The sequence below is a fragment of the Nicotiana sylvestris genome, chromosome 5 (genome assembly GCF_000393655.2).
Source record: "Nicotiana sylvestris chromosome 5, ASM39365v2, whole genome shotgun sequence".
NCBI classification, from domain to species: domain Eukaryota; kingdom Viridiplantae; phylum Streptophyta; class Magnoliopsida; order Solanales; family Solanaceae; genus Nicotiana; species Nicotiana sylvestris.
Genome location: NC_091061.1, coordinates 90,991,674 through 91,009,883, shown reverse-complemented (window position 1 = coordinate 91,009,883; position 18,210 = coordinate 90,991,674). Strand labels below are relative to the sequence as shown.

Genomic DNA, 18,210 nt, shown 5'->3' with positions numbered 1-18,210 from the left:
CAAAAACTATTCTAGAACTTAAGTTAGACAACATGAAAAAAGAGTGCAATCCCTCGTGTATGTATAAGAAAATATCTAATATTTTATATTTAGCTTTATCCATATTGTCTCTCTGAATAAACCAAAAAATCAACATAAGAACAAATTTGGTTTTTACATTTATAAATCATGACTTTATATGTGTATTTCTTTCGTAACTTGTAGGCAAAAAGTAATTTTTTTAGGAAAAATCCTACTGAGAGAATTTCTTTAATGATACAAATACACACGGATACACTACCAAAGTACTTCTTTAAAAATTTATTTTAATAAATATGCATCTCAAAATAAATAGATTTTAATAGTTTAAACAAAGGAGCATTTTCATAGATACACCACTGTTGGGACCGCCCTTGAAGTTATAACCACATTGAACAAAAAACTACAAAAATATACCCACCGGGAAATTTCTTAAATTCAACTCTAGAAAACTCGGAACTGAAGTAGTTCTATCTCTTCGATACAACTTCAGAAATCTAATCTTAAGTTCTGAAACATAAACTTGTTCTTGAATTTCAACAATTCAATACATGATTCAACGTCCAAATCTACTCCAAATGATCTTATATCAGTGTTTTGGAGAACGAGAAGCGGAAAAAAGCGAGGAGATCTCGCTTCACCAAAGCGAGAAGCGAGAAGCAAAGCGCGCGCTTTTTTCATGTAAAGCGCAATTTAACACATAAATAAAAAAAATTAAATAGGCATAGATAAATGGCCAAGAACTCAATAAAAATAACATATTAAGCTGGATCTCTTTTTTAGCTTGATGCCATTGAATAATAAGATTGAATTTACTACAATCAACAACAAAAAAAAACAGAACAGTTAGGAGTCGAACCAGAAATAGTGAAAGAACAGAAAAATAGAGCAATAAAAACTGAAAAACAGTGTAATCGAACAGAGCACAAAATAAGGGCAAAAGAACAGAGTATAAATTAGGGAGAAGAACAGAGCAATAAAAACTGAAAAAAATAGAAAGAAGAAGAGAAAAACAGTATAGTCGAACAGAAGAACAGAGCACAAAATAAGGGTAGAAGAATAGAGCAAAAATTAGGGCAGAAGAATAGAGCAATAAAAATTGGAAAAAAATATAGAAAGAAGAAGAGAAAAAGGAGTCGAAATCGAACAGTGAACTATAGAAAATGAGAAGAGGAAGAGGAGAAGAAGAGAAGAAGAAGAAGAAGAAGAAGAAGAAGAAGAAGAAGAAGAAGAAGAAGAAGAAGAAGAGGAAAAGAAAAGAAGAAGAAGAGAAGAAGAAACTTACCCATCGTCGCTTGCAGCAGAGTGTTTGCATAAGTGTATTTGGTAAGTGAATTTGCGAAGTTTTTTTTAAAAAACCCTAGCAGATGCCTTACCCTTGCTTAAGCATGCTCTTTTGCATTTTTTCCATCGCCTCGCTTCTCGCTTTTTAGGGTAAAGCGAGCGCTTTTTGATGTGAGTCGCTTTTTATGGCAGAAAAGCGTTATGCCGTCTCCTCGCGTCGCTTCTGCGCTTTAAGAGAGAAGCGCACACTTTTTATAACACTGTCTTAACTTTTGAAACATGACTTTCAAATATCATAAAAGAACAAACCACAATCATCAAATTGTCAAAACACAACAAATCTAACAAACCCATTTTGCAACTAAAAAAAATCCTACGCACAACCTACAATGGTGTTTTGCAACTAAGAATAAGAAGAATAAACCAAACGGTGATAGATTTTAAGTTTAAGTTTCAATTATGACAATATTATCTTATGTTATATTTTCAGGACAACCAAAAAGGAAAGAATGAAGATGATTAGCAAAATTGCTACTAGTTTCAAAATAAAGGAAGAATCAGTTACTGCATTAATGACCAAATTAAGAAGCAGATTGACTCGTCCTCAATCAAGGAAAGAAGGAAGATTCAGTTACAGCATTAATGAGCAATCAAGAAGCAAATTGACTCAATCAAAGGAACTCAGATTACCAATCATGGTCACTTCAGTTTCGAAGAACACACTTGTGATTTAATCATTCCTTGAATTCTGCTGTGACAAGGAAGGTCACATTCGAATCTGGGCCAGTCAAAGAGCAAGATTTAGAGAGGCACCTCTTGGGTCAAATCCCTTAATTAAAGATCTTATGCCTCTAGTTTCAAAAAGGATTCAATGGCTCTTTTCTCTTGTATAAAAAGGCTGCTCTCTCAAGAAGAAGATCACGTAACTACAAAAAGTATATTCCAAATCTGTCTACTTCTTAGCTCAAACACTGTAATTTTGAGTTATCAGTGTCTCAAAATATAGAGAGATCTAGAGTACAAAAGAAAGTTGTGTCAATTGATTAGAACTCAATTGTTGATTCTATACTTTGGTGGTAAATACAAAAATCATCAATCTTGTAACTTTATTCAAAGATCTTAAGGAACCCTTGTGACCCAAGAGAACTGGATGTATGTACCACAACGGTACTGAACCAGTATAAATTGTGTGTGTCTTACTATTGCTCTTTACTACTTTTACTCTTTCTGTCTTATGGTTAGTCAACTAATGTCTATATTAGTCGACTAAATTTTAACTAGGCAACAATTCACAACCCCTCCCCCCTCTTGTACTTTCAATTGGTATCAGAGCAAGGCTTATAATCTGTGCTTTACCGCTAGTGAGAAAAAGATCAATGGGATCCAACACTATTGTCGGTGCTCTCTTTTAAGAAGGAACCTCTCAGGTTCGACCTCCTTACTTCAATGGTCGACATTTTTCTCATTGGAATATTCACATGGAAACATATACCATGTCATATGACATCAAAGTATGGCGTGTGATAGAAAAAAAAAATCTTCCAATTCCTCCAACGAAGAATGCAAATGGTGAAATCATCACATCAACTGATCCTCTGGATTTGGACGATTACACTGATGAATAAGCTATTGTCATCACTGTAATGCAAAAGCAAAAACTCTACTGTACAATCTGGAAACCAAAAGTTATCGCTCTAGAATGTCAAGACCTGGACAAAATCTCCTATGATGAAATCATAGGTGACTTGATTGCTTTTGAGAAAACTCATCTTGATAGACAAATTCAAGAGAAAAAGAAAATTGTTGTTTTCAAGGCAACTATAGTTGAACCTGAAAATGAAGATGAAGTAGAAGGAGGAGAACAAGATGAAAACATTGCAATGCTCTCGCAAGTTGTGACCAACATGATGAGAAGAAACAAAAATTACAGAAAAGGTAAGTTTAATTTCAGAAAAGGAAGGGCGTGCCAGAAGCAAACAAAAATGATGGAAGATGTTACGAATGTGGAAAGCTCGGACACGTTCAAGCTGATTGTCCTGAATTAAAAAGGAAGCTTAGCAGGAACGTGCAAAAGAAGAAAGCTTTTGAAGCATGGAGCGATGAGGAGGAATCTGATCATGAGGAAGTTGCCAACATATGTTTTATGGTTCTTGGTGACAATGAAGAATCAGATAAACTTGGACTAATGGCAGACATCAATGATGAAGAAGATGATTCAAGAAGACCCTTTTCACCGTTGGATGAAGGAACTAGTAAGGTACGTACTCCTTTATGTCCATCTTATTATGAACTTTAAGAATTTGTTGATATTGCTCTTGCAGATATTGAAAGAGTAGTAAATGAACTCAGAAAAGTCAAGAGAGAAAGAGAAAGAGAAAAGAAGGATTGGGCCCTGAAACTAGAAATATGCGAAATTGAACGTGATATACTTCAAGAAGAAGTAAACGAACTCAAGCTTCAATTGAATGGTATACAAAAATCATCTAGTTCTAGTTCAGTTCAGAACATTCCTATTAGAATTAAAATAGCGTACTCCTTTTATGGTAAAAATGGTCATAGCACTAACAATTACAAGAATAGGATTAGAGCTGAGAATAATTCTAGAAACTTCAACAGCTCACCTTGCACCTACTATGGCAAAAGAGGTCATGCCTCAAATCATTGCAGGTTCAAAAACAACAGGAGGTGGATTTGGAGACCAAAATCTTCAAATCAAACTGACTCTCAAAAATCTAACCATTCAGGACCCAAGCAGGCTTGGGTACCTAAAAATAAGTAATCTTGTTTTGCCAAGCTAGATGGAGGAACAATTACTTTTGGTGACAAATCCAAAGGAAATGTTATTGGTGTTCGAAAGGTTCCTTTAAGCTCTACATGTAATGTGGATGAAGTTTACCTAGTGGATGAACTCGGGTACAATCTTCTCAGCATCAGTCAACTATGTGGCAATGATTATGAGGTTCGTTTTAAGAAACATGGCTGGATCATAGAAAACGAATCAAGTAATATCATTCTATCTGGTAATAGGGATAGAAATATCTATACTATCAAAAATCTAGAATTTGGGGATCAAATTTGTCTTTATTCTATAATTGAAGATCCCTGGGTTTGGCATAGCAAACTTGGGCATGTAAGCATGCACACCGTTCAAAAACTTTCAAAACATGACATTGTCATTGGTCTTCCAAAACTAGGTTTTTCAAAAGATCATATATGTGATGCATGTCAATTAGTAAAGCAAACTCGATCCTCTTTCAAAGTTAAAATAACATTGTTTCTACCTCTAAACCCCTTCAACTGCTGCATATGGATTTATTTGGCCCCACTAGAACTGCTAGTATTGGAGGTAAGAAATATTCTTTTGTTATTGTAGATGATTTTTCTAGATTTACATGGGTTATATTTCTTAGTCATAAAGATGATGCCTTAAAGAATTTTGAAGTCTTTTGTAAGAAGGTTCAACGTGAGAAGGGTTATTACATCTCTACAATCAGGAGTGATCATGGCGGAGAGTTTGAAAGCAGAGCGTTTGAAAATTTGTGCAATGATCAAGGAATCTCCCATAATTTCTCTTCACCTTGATCTTCTCAGTAGAATGGTGTAGTAGAGCGGAAAAACAGAACCTTGCAGGATATGGCAAGAACGATGATTGTGAAAAACTCTTTACCTCACCATTTCTGGGCAGAAGCTGTAAGTAGAGCGTGTCATATTATTAACAGATGTCTCATTCGTCCTATTCTCAAAAAGACTCCCTATGAACTATGGAATGTTAAGAAACCAAACATCAGCTACTTCCACCCCGTCGGATGCAAATGTTTTGTTCATAACAATATTAAGGATAAACTAGGTAAGTTTGATCCAAAGAATAATGAAGGTATATTTCTTGGTTACTCTCCCTCAAGTAGAACTTATAGAGTTTACAATAAGAGAACCTTATGCATTGAAGAATATATTTGTGTTGTTTCTATTGATACTAACCCTCGCCCAAGGAATGAACATGTTCCTGAAGATGAGGAAATTTCGTGTGCTCCAAAATTTGTTATTGTAGGAAAAGTTCATCAAAGTGAGTCAGCTAATCAACAGACTCAACCAGCTGAAGCTCCCTCAGAAGATTATGACTTATCTCAACTAGATCAGTCGACTAACATAGAAAAGATCCCTTCAGTGAATATTCCAAATGAATGGAGGAACGAACCAGGATATCCTCACAAATTCATTATTGGAGATCCACAGGAAGGAATAACTAAAAGGAGATCACAAAAGAACAAGTCTCGTGTAGCTCTTATTTCTCAAATTGAGCCCAAAAAGATTGATGAAGCTCTAAAATATTCTTATTGGATCAATGCTATGAAAGAAGAATTAGAGCAGTTTGAGAAAAACAAAGTCTGAGAATTAGTTCCAAAACCCCAAAACTCCTCTGTTGTTGGGACTAAATGGGTTTTCAGAAACAAATTGGATGAATCAGGCCAAGTCGTTCGAAATAAAGCACGACTGGTGGCTCAATGTTACTCTCAACAAGAAGGGATCGACTATAATGAAACCTTTGCACCTGTGGCAAGACTTGAATCCATCAGAATTTTACTTGCCTTTGCCGCTCATAAAGGATTCAAACTGTATCAGATGGATGTCAAAAGTGCGTTCTTAAATGGTTATATATCTAAAGAAGTATACGTAAAGCAATCTCCTGGGTTTGCAAATGCCACTCTTCCAAACCATGTATACAAGCTAACTAAAGCCTTGCACGGTCTTAAACAAGCTCCGCGAGTATGGTATGAAAGGTTAAGTTCTTTCCTTTTGAATCAAGGTTTCAAACGAGGTAACATAGATACAACTCTTTTTATTAAGTAATCAAACTGATAATCTCATTACTCAAATTTACGTTGATGATATTATCTTTGGTAGCACTAACACTACTCTTTGTGAAGAATTTGCTCTTTTCATGAAAGGTGAATTTGAGATGAGCATGATGGGAGAACTAACTTTCTTCCTTGGACTTAAATCAAGCAGTCTCCTAAAGGAATCTTTATCAGCTAAACTAAGTACACCAAGGAGCTTATCAAAAAGTTTGGAATGGAAAATGCTAAGGCTATTGGTACTCCTATGAGTCCAACTACTATGCTAGATGATGACAACAATGGAAAAATGGTTTATGAAACCATGTATAGAGGAATGATTGGATCTCTACTTTATTTAACTACTAGTCGACCAGATATTATGTTTAGTGTATGTAAATGTGCTAGATTTCAGTCAGCTCCTAAGGAATCACATTTGACTGCTGGTAAATGCATTATTAGATATTTAATTGGTACTACTGAATTCGGCCTATGGTACGATCATTCTAACAATTTTTCTTTAAGAGGCTTTTCAGATGCTGATTTTGCGGGAGACAAAACTGATAGGAAAACTACCAGTGTGACATGTCAATTACTGGGAAATGTCTTAGTATCTGGCACATCAAGAAACAAAATTGTGTTGCTCTTTCAACAACTGAAGCAGAATACTTAGCTGTTGGAAGTTGTTGTACACAAGTTTTATGGATCATGCATCAATTCCTTGACTATGATTTATGTCTTACTGCTACTCCTATTTTTTGCGACAACACCAATGCTATCTGTCTATCTAAATATTCTGTGCATCATTCTAGAGCAAAGCATATAGAAATTCAACATCATTTTATTCATGATCATGTTGCAAAAGGTGACATTGCATTAGAATTCATTTGCACTGATTCTCAACTTGTTGATATTTTTACTAAATCGCTTTTAGAAGAAAGATTTTGTATCCTTCGAAAAAAGATTGGCATTCTGCCAAATTTGTCAACCAGTTGCTTGTTTAAGTAGTTAAATTATTTTATAAGTTTTCAATATATTTTATTTCCTTAATTATCCGTAATTTTACTATAGAAGTGTAATAATTACTTGCAGTCATTCAGAACCATCACCTCCATCTGTATTTGAACCTTCCGATAACCAAGACGCCCCTTCACTTATCTCAAATCCTTGATAAAAAACCTCCATCTTCCAAATACCTTCCTCATTCTCTACCAAATCTCCGATTTCTCCATGGCCTAAAGAAATCCTTCCTCTGCAACTAGACAAAGCCGTAGGTTTCAAAAACCTCTCAATACAAAAGAAACGGTAGATGTAGAATCATCTATTGATTCAAACCTTCTCAAGACTAACAATGATAGTAGTGCCTCATCTGAAAATCAACCCATTAGCCAGAAAAGGGCTGGAAAACGACCCATGGAGCAAACCTCCAAAAAGGCTGCATGCAAAAAGGGCAAGGTAGAACGCTTGAATTTTGGTCCAGAAGACAAGTTGATCTTCTATGGCCTCAGCGAAAAGGCAAGGTTTGAGTCCTATAAGTCAAAATCCATGGCTTATGGATGTTGTGTAAGTCTTTCTCTTATGCAAAGTCTTCATTGTGATGTGACTGCAATTTTTTATTTCAAACACCTTTCCCCTGTGTTTGACACTCTTGGAAATTCTGTGTATGAAGAACCTGTGAGAATGTTTTATGCAAGTCTGTTTGTGAATGATAAGGATGACTTAGAATCTATGGTCTTAGGTACTAGAATTGTGTTGGACTCCTACAAATTTGAAAAGATTTTTTCTGCCAAATTTAGTGGGTATGATGTGTTTGTTCAAAATTCTTGGCCCAAAAACTTTGACGTGTCTCTTAAAGAAGCAAAAATTTTCGTGTCTGATAATCCTCCTGACATTGGCCCCAAAAATCTGAAATTTGAACACCGGGTTTTGGCCCACATGATTGCCACTACTCTATTTCCCAGGTCCGGGTTCCAAATTTCGTTATCTACTAGAGATATCTTTGTCCTCTACTGTCAGGTCAACAACAAGCGTCTTAATTGGTTTGTATGGATTCGTCAATATATGTTTGAGAGTATCAGGGATATTTCCTCTTCTGCTGCATGTTTGCCCTATGGCATTCTTATCTCTCATATTCTGGAAGTTATGAAGGTTGATTTAGCACCCTTTACACCCAAGCACATCTCCAGTACCTATGATAAAACTGCTTTCTCTATGATGGGTTACCCATTGGGTGAAAATAGATGGGTTAAAAGGACCAAGGTTGAAAGTGATCCAGCTCCCGTAGATGTTCAAGGATCAACCAGTTCCTTAGTCGACTACCTCCCAAAGTCTTCCACACATTCAACAACACCTTGATGAAGACAAGCTGCTGTTGGTGGGAATGAAAGAACATGTAGATAAAATTAGAGAAGTCACTAAGGAGACAGGTTCAGATGTCGCAAAGCTACGGATAGACATAGGGGCTACAAGGAGACATGGAACTAGGGCCTTCAATTCCATGACTGAAAAAATGAACAAGCTCACCAAGGATGTTGACAACTCCAATGACTCTTTCTGTACCAAACTGATCAACACCCTCAAATACTTTCTGGGACGTCATTAATTATCTCTGGTTGTTTTGTGACAAACAACTTCTTCTTCTTCTTTTTTATGGTGGCCTTTAGATAATTATTTTTTTGTCTGTACTAACTTAAGCCTCTGCTGAGGTCTCTACTGCTCTAACCACTTTAGTATATTTATTATATTGCTCTTTCCTTTTTGATTGAAGTCAAAGGGGGAGAAAAAAGTGAGTAAACACTCGGGGGGAGACATGAGCACAACTTTCCAAACATAGGAACAATTCAATTCAAGGGAAGCACTAGCTCAGGGAAAGCAACTCCTGAAAAAGCTGAAAATGGAAGTATCTTAAGTTCTTTAAACTTGTTTACTCCTTGATTGTCATTATCAAAAATGGGGAGATTGATAGATTTTAAGTTTAAGTTTCTAGGATGACAATATTATCTTATGTTATATTTTCAGGACAAACAAAAAGGAAAGAATGAAGATGATTAGCAAAATTGCTACTGGTTTCAAAATAAAGGAAGAAGGAAGAATCAGTTACTGCATTAATGACCAAATTAAGAAGCAGATTGACTCGTCCTCAATCAAGGAAAGAAGGAAGATTCAATTACAGCATTAATAAGCAATCAAGAAGCAAATTGACTCAATCAAAAGAACTCAGATTATCAATCATGGTCACTCCAGTTTTGAAGAACACACTTGCGAATTAATCATTCCTTGAATTCAGTTGTGACAAGGAAGGTCACATTCGAATCTGGGCCAGTCAAAAAACAAGATTCAGAGAGGCACCTCTTGGGTCAAATCCCTTAATTAAAGATCTTATGCCTCCAGTTTCAAAAAGGATTCAACGGCTCTTTTCTCTTGTATAAAAAGGCTGCTCTCTCAAGAAGAAGATCACGCAACTACAAAAAGTGTATTCCAAATATGTCTACTTCTTAGTTCAAACACTATAATTCTGAATTATCAGTGTCTCAAAAGATAGAGAGATCTAGAGTACAAAAGAAAGTTGTGTCAATTGATTAGAACTCAATTGTTGATTCTATACTTTGGTAGTAAACACAAAAACCAACAATCTTGTAACTTTATTCAAAGATCTTAAGGGAACCCTTGTGACCCAAGGGAACTGGACGTAAGTACCACAACGGTACTGAACCAGTATTAAATCGTGTGTCTCTTACTATTACTCTTTACTGCTTTTACTCTTTCTGTCTCGTGATTAGTCAACTAATACCTATATTAGTCGACTAAATTTTAACTAGGCAACAATTCACCCCCTCTAGTACTTTCAAACGGTTCCTGGATACATGGCACATGAATGCAGAGAAGAAAAAAACAACAGCAAAGCTCCCGGAAACATGTGACATGAATACAGAGAAGAAAAAAGCAGCAACTTATTTAAAGAGAATAAGAGTCAAGGTGAAACACAGTACAACTGCATTACAACTCTCACCATCCCCATCTTAAAAACCAACTTATGAAACAACTGCTTGAAACAACAGAAACCAACATTGCAACTTTGAACCCCAGTTAAAAAAAATATCAAAGAGGAAAGAAAAGTCCTAAGGAGCAACCCTTATGATTTGTACAGACCACCAGAATACTGGCAGATTAAAAAGAATATAACTGGCACAATGCAACCAGAAAGAAGGCCGGAAAAGTGATTCTAACTAGAACAGCAACCACTCTTCTGGGAAACAGGTTGACCTCGTATCTGGACTGTTGGAGGCTTTGCATTATTCGATGCTGGCTGGCTTGCCATCCTGTATTAGACAATGATAGTCATTAATGAAACAAAGACAGACCTAAATACACATGAAGCAGCAGAATTTGAGAAAATATATCCGGAAACAAGCTAGACTGCCGGAATGGCAATAACAAGATTATGTTAGGGAGATATCAACTCAGTTCGGCCTAATCAGAAACAGATAAACTTACTTCACTGCAACTCCAACTGCTAAAAGGCAAAAAATAAACCAAAATAAGATGCAGAAAATACCTATTCTTTATGTCAGCTGTCATTGCCATGAACGCCTGCTCAACATTAGTGGCATTCTTTGCACTAGTCTCCATGAATGGAATACCAATTTCATCAGCAAATGCCTTTGTATGTGAACCAAAAGCTATTTTAGTCACGTAGAAAATGACGCACTTAACAAAGAACTCAAAAGGTAAATGAACGGAAAGAAAAATCATCACCTTTGCTGTATCATAAGACACAGCACGGTTGTCAGCCAGGTCACACTTATTTCCAACCAGAAGCTTGTTTACATTGTCACTTGCATAACGATCAATCTCACTCAACCATTGCTTAACATTGTTAAAGCTTTCTTGGTCAGTTACATCATAAACTATCTGCCAGAATCACCAAAATAGTGGTTGGAGGAACTATTTTACCGAGCCAGAATGACAAAATCCACCTGTTAATAGTTCTAAAAAGGAGAGAAGAGAAACCTACAATGATGCCATGTGCCCCACGGTAGTAACTACTGGTAATCGTCCTGAAGCGTTCTTGTCCAGCAGTGTCCCACTGGCAAATACGAGGCAGAAAAGAGGACTTTACATCCACTTAAACAATAACAAAACAGTAAAGAGTATGCCCACATACTGGGATCACCAGCACCATATACATCAACAGTTCAAATTTCAGGACTTATCTCTACAATAATGGAATCTTAACAGAACTGCAAGTCAGGTTCATCACTTAATGGTCAACTATAGCTCAATCTTAGCACTACTAATTACTGAATAATAGAATTTCAAAAATAATGCAGACTATGTTTGATTGCATTGCTTTTTATTTATTTATGAGTAAACCTATTTTTAATAAGTAAATAACAAGAAAAAGGAACCAAGAGACTGAGCACAACAGGCATTTTCTTTAAAAAAATTCATCAGGCAGAGAGTACTTCCAAAATTGAACTATCAATCCATATTGTGTCCCATGATCTGACAGAATGTAAGGAAAGGAATAAAACATTATCTAATCCCAAGGAAACAGAAAAGATGACAAGCGAACCCATACAATTTGAAGTTTCATTGTCTTCCCATCTTGCTCCACAGTGCGTATTTTCTGCAAGAAAAGAAGTACAGATATCAAAAAAGAAAGTGACCATGTTATACAAACTTCCCTCTGTCAGAAAGAATAAATAGAGACACATATGTTTCTGAGTGTATGAGATGAAATTGGCCTTACGAAGTCAACACCAATTGTGCTGATGTAACTGTCCAAATAAGAATCATCCTGCATCAAAAGATGATAACTCAAACTCAGATAAATTAGCCAAGAAAAACCAGGACCTAGAAATATAAAACAGTCCTTTCAGAAAGCACAACAAACTTCAAAAGCAACTAAATACAAAAATAAATCAGTTAGTCAACAGAGAGATAGCAAGATCTAGAAATGTACACAAAGCAAAAGAATCACAGAGCAACTAAATTGTAATGCCGCAAACCAATGCTGAATATTACAAATGGGCAATATGTCAACCCAAACTGCCAAAACATATTATTCTTACTATTTATTATTAGACAGACGTTAAAGAGAACCGTAATTAAATAGCCAGTTTCTGATCCAACGGTTATTTCGGCACATCAAGTTCGGTTCCACAATGGAAATGGGAAGGAAGGATAAAGGACAGAATTTTAGATGGAATATTCATTTTTTTTCTTATAACAGAGAAATCCTCGAGGCTACTGTAGCAAGTTTTGAAACATGGTAGATAATGGCCCAACCCTCTACCCTTCTCTAATTATATACAGGACTTCTGTAAACAACAGGGTTCGAACCGATACGTGCACCTAACCCACACATCACATCTACTCTCTTACCATTAGACCAAAGCCATAGGGGCTCGGTGGAATATTCATTGTTTACTTACAGCTTTTGGTAAATTTAGGACGAAGGTAAAAATATTATAATTCTTCATCCTCATCAAATTTCAAAGGGTTCAAAAGGCTGGCATGCAGAGAATGACCATTTGCTTACCTACCTCTTTTAACTCCGCACCAACAAACAAAAACATTACCCATCTCTTTAATTTCATCTCCTCCCATCCTTCCTCTTTACCTCCCAAATCAAACATGCTATAAGTAAACATGTTGTGATGACCCGAAAGGTCGTCACTTGTTTTAGAAATAAATTTTGTATTTCGAGGCCTTAAAACCTCCTTTTTATCTCACCTCGATTTGTGTGCGTGGTCCGGACGTATATCCCGAAAGCTTTTATGTGAAAATATGAGAAATCGAAATTTCTAGAGTTAAAATTTGATTATGGTTGACTTTGGTCAACATTTTGAGCAAACGGACCCGGATCTGTGTTCCGACGATCCCGGAAGGTCCGCAGTAAAATATGAGACTTGGGCGTACGCTCGGAAATGAATTCCGAGGTCCCAAGCCTTAGAAATCAATTTTTGAAAGAAATTATTTTGCTGAATTATTTATGAAATAAAGAAAAGAATAAATGTTGGAAATCATTGGTATCGGACCCGTATTTTGGTTCCGGAGCCCGGTACAAATTTTGTTAAAGTATTTAAATGATAACTGTGAAATTTGGTGAAAAATGGAGTTTATTTGACGTGATTTGGACCTCCGGTTGAAGAGTTATGAACTTTAAGTATTCTTGATGAAAATGATGAGTTTTGAGGTTTAATTCATAGTTTTACATGGTATTTTCATGATTTGATTGTACGAGCAAGTCCGTATGATGTTTTTAGGTTAGTGTACATGTTTGGTTTGGAGCCCCGAGAACTCGGGTGCGTTTTGAATAGGTCTCGGAGTGAAATTTGGACTTAGGGAGTTGCAGGTTTTTAGCTGGTATGTTGCAGGTCTACAAGCTTGGCAAATGCGAAACCTGGCTCACAAATGCGAGCCCGCAAATGCGAACGTTTATCGCAAATGCGAAAAAGACCTGGTCTGCCTTGGGGTCGCAAATGCGACGTAGTCACCGCAAAAGCGATATCGCAAATGCGAAGGGCCCATCGCATTTGCGAAGTGGCCTGGAATCCTTCTGTGTCGCAAAGCGACAATCCCATCGCAAAAGCGAGTTCCCAATTGTGAACATTAATCACAAATGCGATGATAGCAGTCTTCTGAAGGGTTCGCAATTGCAAATCCTGATCGCAATTGCGACATCTGCAACCTGCAAATTCATAACTTAGCCGAAATTTTTTCATTTTTCAAACCCTTTCAAAACCAAAACACTCTTGGGCGATTTATCAAAGACAAGTACTCTTCCAAATCGATTGTAAGTCATTTCTAACTTGTTTTTATTAATCTTTAACATTTTCTCATGATTTCAACTCAAATCAAAGGTTTTCATGGGGAAATTGGGTGTTTTGGATAGAACCTAGGTTTTTCAAATTTTGGGAATTTGGACCTCGATTTGAGGTCCAATTTCAAAACAAATTGTATATTTGGGTTCGTGGGGGAATGGGTAATCGGGTTTTGACCATGTAGGCCGGGGGCGATTTTTGGCTCTTTGGAAAAAACTTTAGAAAACCTATTTTCATGCATTGGAATTGATTCATTTAGCATTTATTGATATAGTTAAGTAACTTGTGGCTAGATACGAGCGAATTGGTGGCGGAATCAAGAGGTAAAGCGATAGTTGAGACTTGAATTGTGTTTGTGACATCGAATTAAGTGTTTGGTCTAACATTAGCTTGAGGGATTAGGAGTTGTGTCCTATTTGCTATGTGTTATTTGTTGAGTACGACGTATAGGCATGGTGACGAGTATCTATACGTTGGTGTCAAGCATGCCCGTGAGTCTTATATTATGATTATTATGCCTCCGTTTGTATTGTTCATGCCTTTTGTGATGATTTCTATTGTTGAGCAAAGCTTGTGGAAGTAGTATTGGTAATTGAATATTGAAGAGTGTTGACTAAAATTGTAGAGCATTGGCTCAAGTTGTGTAGTAAGTTGTGTAGTAAATGTGAAAAAAGAGAAGAGGATTATTATATTGTCTCCCCTGCCGGGATGTTGTTGCTTTTAATGTTATCTCCCTTGCCGGGATATTGATGTTCTTGATATTATTCCCTTGCCGGGATATGATCGTTGTACTATTGTTCCCTTGCCGGGATTTTTATTATGATTTCGTTTATTTCCTTGCCCTTATTTCTTGTGATTGTTGATTGGCTGAGGAAGAGTATTAAAACACGAAGAGTGATGCCGTGCATTGTTTTGGTGAGAGAGTGTTAAAGCACGAAGGGTAATGCCGTGTATGATTTTGTGAGGAAGAGTGTAAAAGCACGAAGGGTGATGTTGTGCCGCACGATGTACAATTTTGTGCCGATTATATTGATTTTATGGTGAGGACGAGAGTAAAAGCACGAAGAGTGATGCCGTGCAGATTATATTGATTCTTATGGTGAGGACGAGAGTAAAAGCACGAAGGGTGATGCCGTGCACTTGTTTGATTTCTGATTCTTGTTGATAATTGAGTTATGGTGTACTTTGTATTTACCTGCTGTCCTTCTATTATCATTTGTTGTTTCCCCGTAGCATATTTCCCCCTTCCATTCTTAACTGTACACTCCTGCTTTTATTTTACGATGTATATGATTTAACTGCACAAGTTTATTTAGTAGTCTTGTCCTAACCTCGTCACTACTTCGCCGAGGTTAGGCTAGGCACTTACCAGCACATGGGGTCGGTTGTGCTGATACTACACTCTGCACTGTGTGAAGATCCCGGTGTAGCAGCTTTCGAACCGTAGCTTTCGGTGGCTGCCTTCAGTCCATTTGGAGATCCAAAGTAGTCCTGCAGGCATCCGCAGGCCCTGGCGTCTCCCTCTATCCTTTCATCCTGTTTCATTTATGTAATTCAGAAACAGTATTGTATTTATTTTTCGGACCTTGTTTGTAGTATTCTTAGACCGTCTGTGTAGTTGTGACACCAGTTCTAGGTAGTATTTGTTTAAGAAATTGTATTGGAAATATTTAAATGGTTTTATTTGTTTCTTCCGCTTGTTTAAATTCCGCTGTTATAAACTGTTGGTTCCTAATTAATTAAGGATTAAAAAAATGGGGAAAAAAGTAAATTGTTCAAACGGTTGGCTTGCCTAGCTTTCACTAGTGGGCGCCATCACGACTCCCGAGGGTGAGAAATCCGGGTCGTGACACATGTAGAAGAGAACAGCTCCGTTCATGTCAACTTAAAAGTAAATAACAATCGAACCGCAACTTCACAAAAAGAATAGTCACGAAATATTATCGGCTCGACTAAACTCAGCAACGACCATCCCCCCTAATTGAAAGTCTCATGGAAATAGCACTAGTATAAATTGGAAAATGCAATTTCCTAGTTTTAGTTCATATTCTATAGCGTACCTTAATCACTCAAAGCAAGATAATTACTGAGGGAGATGAAAACACTTACAGCAAATCTCAGGAGAAGACATGATTTTCCAACACCAGAATCTCCTATTAATAAAAGTTTAAACAAGTAATCACTGCAGAAGACAAGATAAAGTGAAATCAGCATTACCATTCAAGCTGAAAATACTAATAAACCGGCACTACTACTTATCAATAGAAAAAAGCTAATTACATTGGCAGTAAGCAACATTAAAAACAAAGAGATATCCTTCCAGTCTACTTTTCGGGTATTCGATTTTGACGTTGAGGTGCAAACTAGTACTCCTACATAGGATCAAGTGAAACCTTGACAGATCCCTGTTTGAAAAACTTAAGAATTGTCAGGTCCAAGCCCAGTGCCATACGAACTAAGCCTGGTATTTAAGTGGAGAAGGGTAGAGGATCGGGCAAATTATCCCCGAGTTTCGAGGGCTACGGTCAGGCTAGGGTTGGCCCCGGACGGATTTCTCGGTCAACAATAAAAAAAAACATTAAAAAATGTCTTATGATGTACTTTGACTTATATGCTTCTTTGCCAAGTGGGCCCTTCTGAAAAAGCTCACAGTATCTCATAACATCAGAACTCCACCAATTATTAGTAACATATCCATTTCTACATGCATTTTGCTTCCAGATCACTTTAACTTTTTTTTAATTGAACAGAAGACAAATGCCATTTCATTTCATTCCTTGATCCATTTTTGTTGGGGGAAAAAGTTCAATCTTTTTTTATCAAAGAGACAGTTTCAGTGAACAGGATAATTAATAAATAAGTAATTCTATCAAAATTGCCAGAGAAACCAACAGAAAGATTAAAACGAAAATTTAGAACTCGCAACAAGATACCCCCTCCTTCCCAATTTATGTAATGTTGTTTGATTAGGCACGGAGTATAAAAGGAGCAAAAAACTAGTTAAACTTATGGTCTAAAACAAGCCATATATATTTGAATGGGTTTAAAGCTAAATAGTTTCTAAATAGTAGATAGTGAAAGGATTCTTTTTTGGGACAGTCTAATGAAAGAGCATCACATAGTAAGAAACCAATTGCCTTAATCAAAAGAAAGTAAATTTGCTGGATCTAGCGAGGCTATATACAATATCTTAGGAATAAACAAGCTGATTAATAAAATTGCCGCGAACCAAGGAGAAATTATGATTGCATTAACAATAATACATAATTTTATCAGGTAAAGAAAATGCTATAATATTTAATTAAAGGAGAAAAAAAGAAACGGGAGGCATTACTATTCGGGATTCATGATTTTAAGCCGACTGATCCAAAGGCGACGGGAACACGGTCCACCCAATGGACAGATAACTGATGGCGAAATCGGATCGTCGCCGGAAATAGATGGAGCTAAGGTGAAGAAGAAGAAGAAAGAAGTGAATTTAGACGGAGATTGAAATCGAATTATCGGGTTGGGTAATAAATGTACACACGACAGGGATAAAATAGGAGTTTTGACACAGTTACCTACAAAAATAAAATTATTTATCATTGTCTATCAATTTGTTTTCCTACTCATAAACTAATTATATTTGCTACCCATTGTAGATTTTGTGGGGAGTTTTTTCTTTATTCTCCAACTCTTTTTTATTTCTATGCTTCTTTTCTTTTCTTTTTTCTTTTTTTTCTTTTCTCCTTTTCTTTTTTCTCGTTTTCTTCTTATTTTTTTCTTTTTTCCTTTTTTTCCTTTTCTAATTTCATTTAATTTCTTTTTTTATATTCTTTTTCTCTTCCTAATCTAATTTTATTTACTGTTTTCACTATTTTTATATATTATTACTAAAAAAAATTAAATTGTGTATCAATTAAATGTAGCTAATACAATCAAAAAAATATTAACTAACATATGATACCAGTATAGTATATATGTATACCAACAGAGCATATGATTGCTCTAGAATATTGCTACAACTACCTGCAACTATACTACTGTACCAAAACATTAAAGGACGCAATAAAAGTATAAGAAACTTACATACTCATGTTGCAAGCTAAATATTCGCAAAACAACTTGCTTACTCCATATACTAACATGGTATATAGTTGTATGGGGTCGTTCCAACAATTGCCTATAATTATAAAACTATTACATAATATACATAATTTATGTCCATCGTCATACAAAAATTCCAGCACTGCAAATCATGTTCA

General features: G+C 36.2%; 2 protein-coding genes across 2 annotated transcripts; one reads left to right on the top strand and one right to left on the bottom strand.

The window, feature by feature from the left end:
* The first annotated feature begins 1,181 nt into the window (after positions 1–1,181).
* On the top strand, positions 1,182–2,036 carry LOC138868967 (beta-mannosyltransferase 2-like). Its single transcript, XM_070146547.1, has 3 exons — positions 1,182–1,344; positions 1,495–1,564; positions 1,793–2,036. Exons 1-3 carry the CDS (start codon positions 1,182–1,184, stop codon positions 2,034–2,036), a joined length of 477 nt encoding a protein of 158 aa, XP_070002648.1.
* Positions 2,037–10,064: 8,028 nt separating this feature from the next.
* LOC104227674 (ras-related protein RABD2a-like) lies at positions 10,065–17,544 on the bottom strand. Its single transcript, XM_009779973.2, has 8 exons — positions 17,298–17,544; positions 16,073–16,145; positions 11,887–11,934; positions 11,716–11,763; positions 11,149–11,220; positions 10,890–11,045; positions 10,690–10,793; positions 10,065–10,453 (listed from the first exon to the last, which is right to left on the bottom strand). Exons 1-8 carry the CDS (start codon positions 17,309–17,311, stop codon positions 10,357–10,359), a joined length of 612 nt encoding a protein of 203 aa, XP_009778275.1. The 5' UTR covers positions 17,312–17,544; the 3' UTR covers positions 10,065–10,356.
* Between the last annotated feature and the right edge of the window lie 666 nt (positions 17,545–18,210).